General features: G+C 42.2%; 1 protein-coding gene across 1 annotated transcript; it reads left to right on the top strand.

Annotated features, from left to right (window-relative positions):
- The first annotated feature begins 814 nt into the window (after window positions 1-814).
- LOC134079573 (avidin-like) lies at window positions 815-1,934 on the top strand. Its single transcript, XM_062535666.1, has 4 exons — window positions 815-968; window positions 1,189-1,399; window positions 1,584-1,704; window positions 1,805-1,934. The coding sequence occupies exons 1-4, from the start codon at window positions 828-830 to the stop codon at window positions 1,851-1,853; spliced, it is 522 nt and encodes a 173-aa protein (XP_062391650.1). The 5' UTR covers window positions 815-827; the 3' UTR covers window positions 1,854-1,934.
- Window positions 1,935-6,031: the final 4,097 nt, after the last annotated feature.

The following is a 6,031-nucleotide window of genomic DNA, read 5'->3' as shown; positions in this document are numbered from 1 at the left end:
TAATTAATAACATTAAGCTTTAATCTGTAGCCAACCCACAACCATCATGCATCAGCCTATTCTCTTGACATAAACAATGCATCTGCCAGTCACCCACTGAGTGAATCTCACGAAGCCTGTCAAACTGACATCAACACAATTCACATTCTACTTAGTCATTAAAAGGAAAAAGAAACAAATCAAATTAGACAGATCTATCTAATTTGATTGATTTATTTTTCATTTTAGTGACTAAGAAACTTTCATTTTCTGATAAAAGTATTATAGTGAAACAAATTAACATGACTTTATTTCAATGTTATGGTAGTATGATCCAGAATAATTCTCATTACATTATACAAAAATAAGTACATTAAGTGAACAGGACTGTTTTATATATTATTTTATTATCTTAACTCTCAATATCGAAATACTGCAGCATATCGGTAATGATAACAGTGTAACAGAATAAAGATTCTATGACAAACACAAACATCAGAGAAAAGAGAGAACAACTGAACTTGATAGTAGGCTACCTCTGTCCCAAGTGATGCATCATGGGTCTGCTTGTTAATTTTGTATAGGCAGGTAAAGTCGCATTACCCGCATTCGCATTTTTTTTTTTTTTTTTTTTTTTTAAATAATAATAATCAAGTGAGTACCATGTCAGCCAAGTTACTCCTCTCATCACCTAAACCTACACCTCATCACACTTTTTACAAAACGGTCAGCCTCCCTTCACTAAATGATCAGACATGCTAATCAGTCATTGCCAATTTGACCACTGGCACACCTGAAATAGTCCTTGCTGATTCCTCTGACTGACGGTATTAAACGAGCAGCACACCATGGTTCACAAGTTGGGCAGGATGAGTATTCGTGTTGAGTTGATTCAGCTTGTAGCACTCTGTGCTGGAGGTTTACTTACACACTGTGTTACTGGAGACGTTTCACTTACAGAGCCATCTGAAGCGTGGTATGGTGTTAAGGTAGCCTAACTATAAATGAGCTGATTCATGTAGCCTACTTTGAATGCCCTGATGGGGCGTAATCGAATGCAACGGTCTGTATTTTAGCTTACTAAATCAAACTGGGTGTTTCATTCATGATGCTAGCTGTCACTATGCCTAAAGAAAAGTTGATTTAGGAGGACGCTTCCGAGTGATGTAAGAAACACACGTCATTAACGCAGCTGATTGTGGTCCACAGGCGAGCAACTGTAATGTTACCGGTGTTTGGCGCAGTGACTTGGGCTCGCTCCTGCAGCTACACGCCGTGGGTTCCTTGCTGAAAGGAGTTTATGTAACTGTTGTTGAGACCACCACTGGGGCGGCAGGATCCCATGGGCAAGCCGGCTTGACTGGGTTCGTCAGCGAGGGGGCGCAACCCACCGTCACATTCTCGGTGTTGTGGGAGAGGGGTGAGCAAGCTTGGTCAAGTGGAGAATTATTGCCGTGCAGTCACCAACTTTTGTGTAATTAACCTGTTTCCCCCCCTTCGTTGTACCTTGTCGGGTCATTGCCAGCGTAGAATCCAGCTGATTCACAGTTTGAAGAAGACAAAAGCGCTTTACACGAAAATGTGACTCGGTTTTTGCTTGACAGGCTCCTGTACCTCGTGGGTGGGTCAGTGCTTCACTTTGTCGAATGGAGAGCGAGTGTTGAAAACCCACTGGATGTTACGCTCCGTTGCCAATAGCCTAAAAGAAAACTGGATGAGCACTAGGTATTATCCATTCAGTGAAAATTGAATTGTTTCCACACTCATTTTGTCCTTTAAAAATGATTTTAACAACGTTATCATTTTCCCCTTGACTCTTATCCAGGTTTGGTGAAGACAATTTTGCATTTGTTCATACTGAAATTCAATACTAGCCATGAAAAATAAACGCTAGTTTCAATCATTTAAATGAGTCATTTGTGGCAATGCTTGGCGACTGGTTACATCCCCATAAGGGTATGGAAGAGCCATCTTCCTACATTCTAACAAATCCAAGTCAATAACTGGGCTTATATTCTCCTGTAGCCTTTGTTTAATTTTGGTGTTAATTCACTACAGGCCATGGAAAACGAAAAACAAACTACTGAGCTAGGTGCATATCGCCAAGAATATATAGCCCCTGAAACCATTTCTTTCAGTGTGTTTGTAGTTCACCCTTTTACCCTCTGAAATGTATGCGTTCAGTCATAACCACAAGGCATACCCCAGCAACATCAGATGGAATTTTGATCGTTTGCTGTGCTTCACTCATCAATAACACATGTGCATCATATATAGTATAACCTGAACGTGCTTTGCAAAAAGTAATGTGGCAAGGTGTGTGGTGCATGCACATGAATGCAGCTAAAACACACTCATATTCTGTGTCCAGCCTTGTTTTAGGTCCAGAGTAATACAAAATGAATAATTACTCCTTACGTCCTCACAATATGATGTGGTTTTATTACCATCTACAGAAACATAAGTAAAAAGGGTGAAGCGTGTTCAAATGTCAAGTGTCTTTATTTTACATTCTTTATTTTTGTCTTTCATGACAAAAAGGTGTTCAAAATAACATCAACTTTCCATCTTAAGCTTCCTTACTGACTTCAGTCCCTTCGATTTTAAACTCTCACAGCCAATATCTGCCTGTGCCTCAATTAAAAATCAAATAGCATGGAATACACATGCACATAATAGACCTTTGATATTCAGTCACAAATAAAAGATGATCTTATGTGCTCCTCCTTTTCCTCTCTTCTTCCTCCAGCACCTCCTCCTCTCGTATGCCCTCGCCATTCAACCCGAGTGAGGCGTCTACATGGGGAAGAGCAGGAAGCCGCTGAAGGTGTTGTGGTTGTGCTCGTCGTCGAAGAGCTGGAAGTTGTTCTGCAGGCGCAGGGAGACGGTGTCTCCTTCCTCCAGCTCCAGGTTGGCCCCGCTGGAGAAGTGCTGCAGGCTGGAGATCTTGTCGTGCTGGAAGATGCTCAGCACCTGCTCCGAGTTCTTGTAGAGGACGGAGCCTCGGCTGTACTTGCCCTGGTCGCTGGCCACCGTGAACCGGAAGAAGTATGTGCCCTTCACTGGCGCAGTGAAGATACCTGTGAAGGTGACCCAGAACATGTGAATCCATGGCCCGTTCTCAACCTCTCTCCTCGATCCTCGGTCATCCAGGCTCGCTCCCACTGATCTATAACTAACACTGGATAGACTATCCCATTGTTGCCGCCCCATCATTATTTATGTATATCAGTGGGAATGAGGACCGAGGAAAGAAGGGAGAATAGATACAAAGACGAATGAGAGGTCCCATGAAGATAGATTGACTATACCACCATCAACTTGTACCTTAACTGCCATTTCCTTCACCACCACTATAACATTATAGTTATTCTCCTAAGGGATTTCCCATCCCAACATCCATTATTCTGAATATAGTAAAAAAAACATAGTAAACATGTCTGGTGTAGGCTACAGCACACGGGAAGAATAGCACTAAATTGACTGTACCTGTTTCTGGGTTGTAGCCATTGCCAGTGTTTGCTATGACCTTCTTATGCACGAGTGTTGTCTCTGTTCTGAAGGGTCCCAGTCGTCCTGAAATACCCAAAGCCGCCGTGAAGGCCACCTTTGGTCTCCCTGTGGGCCGTGAAATTACGCCATTAGTTTTCCGTGGTAAAAGTTCAGGGTCGAAGTTTATTATTTGTATTTCAGAGAGTATGATCTATCTCTGGTATATTATTTGAAGGGGAACAATAACAGATTTTTGATACATTTCTGATTAAAAGATGCAGGATGCAGTGATTACTGTGGGAGTTAAAATGCCTGTGGGCATACAACAGCAAAGTAATTTGTTGGGAACAATGAGAAAGTGTTTCACAGTGTTTTGATTCATTTTTTTTTGTGTGTGTGTCTGCATCTTTTGTTGCAATCACTTTTTTTCATTTTTGGCTCAGGAAAGTAAACAACTGTAACAAAAGCCTGAATCAAAGGAACAGGACACAAATATGCGTGATATGTGTGAGAAATTCAATCATGTTCATTTGCCTTCAGATTTACACCACTGTTGCAAAGCTATGAACATGATTTTCTTCCCTCAAGAAGAATACCTGCTGCAACGTTCAAAGATTCTGGAGAATAAAAAGAAAAGCTCTCTGCTGAAGCCTTAACTCTGAAACATTCTCTTCAGTGAAATGACATGGCTTGACAGGAACACGACCCAGTTATCTGGGTATAAAGTTCCGTGTCAGTCGTGAGGATGGATCGACGGTTAATAGTGGTTTCATCAGTTCATTTATACCAGTGTCTATTTGGAGTCCCTCCACTTCAGCCTTCAGCTCCTCCACTACGCCCTCCTGTATCTCCACCTTTTGCTCGGTGGAGCTGGACTTGACCTCCAGAGCTTTCAGTTCCTGGCTCTGGGCTGTAATCGTGGAAAGGACAAAAAAAAAAGAGAAAGCAACAAGTGAGAAAGAAAGAATGGCGGTGAATAGGCTGTGTATGTGGGGGTATTTGATAGGGCTTCGAGGTCCCACCATTGTTATTCTCAGGACTGAGGCTGTGAGTGTTGCTGTGGACAGATCAGGGTCTCTCTTTCTCAATCATTTCTATACTCAGCTTTCCAGTACCCTTTGTTCGCTTCATGTGAATACTTGTAAAGCCCAATCAATACGGATGAAAATGCAGTTAATAATTATACAAAAGCAGCCTTTGCCAGGTGAATGACAGACCATAGAGGTATATACTGTACAGCATATAGTATAGTTTATATATAAACTATACACTACACACACACACACACACACACACACACACATGTATATATATTTACTGTTTTATATAGCTATGCAAAGGCAATTCTCCCAGTGCCATGCTGCAGCAGCCATAGTGTTGCACTGAACGAAATAGGATGGAAAATGCATCCCATTAGGAAATGACTGACAGAGATGGTATTATCAGGCTGTGGTAGAACACAACAATCTTTTGATGCCAAAAGACATTTAAGATAATAGTATGTGTCATGCCAGATCAAGGTGTGTTTCTCGGGGGCTAAAGATGGTTCTCTTTCAACACAGCCATCATCAGTCATTCAAATGTCTGCCGGCTCCTTGACTAAGTGAAATTGACATTTTGCGGTGATGGGGGGCATAATGCATGCACACATGAACAAACACAGGCCCTCCTCTCCATCCCAAACTCAGGCACACAGGGAGACAGGCAGTGCAGAATTAACATTTCATCTCATTTGAGAAATGATCACATTCATAAAAAGCTGCCTGCCAACCTTCCTGAAAAGCAGACTGACGCACACAGACACACACATACAAATACAGACACACACATACACACACTGTGGATTTGTAGAAAAACACACACCCACACACATCCACCCACCCACCCACGCACACACAAACCCTCACATTCCGTCTGCTACCATCTTTCCATCTCTCATCAATAAAGATGACCTGACCACCCATCCCAGACTTGCTCATGCATGTCCAATGTCAAGCCACTGCAGCCTTGAGCAGCGGCACAGAGGTCATGGTGCATTAGCAGGGAGCAGTTTCGCAGGACTCTACTCACGCTAACTCTGAGGGCTTTTGTGTGCGTGTGTCTTACCCTCATTCTCCTCCTTCAGCGTCGCCATTGCCCCCCTCAGCTCCTGCTCATCTCCTTCAGGAGGGAAACAATCTGTTAGATGCGTTTTATATTCGCACTCGCAGCAGCGATCACGGCTATGTGCCTCTTGCCCGTGCGTTTTGCACAGTAAACCCAATTAGTATATATTAATCCTTCAACATCAGCACTATGTCATCATGTTATAGTGAATGCATAAGCATAACTGTTTTGAAATTTCACAGCTCAGCATTATAGTTTCACTCGCTTGTTTAAATGCTATTACCAGACTTGAGATAAAAGCTGAAAACCATGTCACCGTTTACCAAAAGACAGACACATTTCCCTCAAACTACAGTATAAACACTATTATTCCTGTTTTCACGCATGATTCTAATGTTTTGAATTTTGCAGCAAAATTCCCTCATGCTTTAACTGTCTACACTATGTTCTCATT

This window comes from Sardina pilchardus, chromosome 5 (assembly GCF_963854185.1).
Source record: "Sardina pilchardus chromosome 5, fSarPil1.1, whole genome shotgun sequence".
Classification (NCBI taxonomy): Eukaryota; Metazoa; Chordata; class Actinopteri; order Clupeiformes; family Clupeidae; genus Sardina; species Sardina pilchardus.
This window is presented reverse-complemented; position numbering and strand designations above follow the sequence as displayed.

What these genes read in the sequence shown, in the direction of transcription:
- LOC134079573 (XM_062535666.1), top strand. Translation starts at nt 828, where the DNA reads ATGGTTCACAAGTTGGGCAGGATGAGTATTCGTGTTGAGTTGATTCAG. An exon ending in AAGCGTGGTATGGTGTTAAG is followed by an intron (nt 969 to 1,188) that starts GTAGCCTAACTA and finishes TGTGGTCCACAG; the next exon opens with GCGAGCAACTGTAATGTTAC. An exon ending in CTCGGTGTTGTGGGAGAGGG is followed by an intron (nt 1,400 to 1,583) that starts GTGAGCAAGCTT and finishes TTTGCTTGACAG; the next exon opens with GCTCCTGTACCTCGTGGGTG.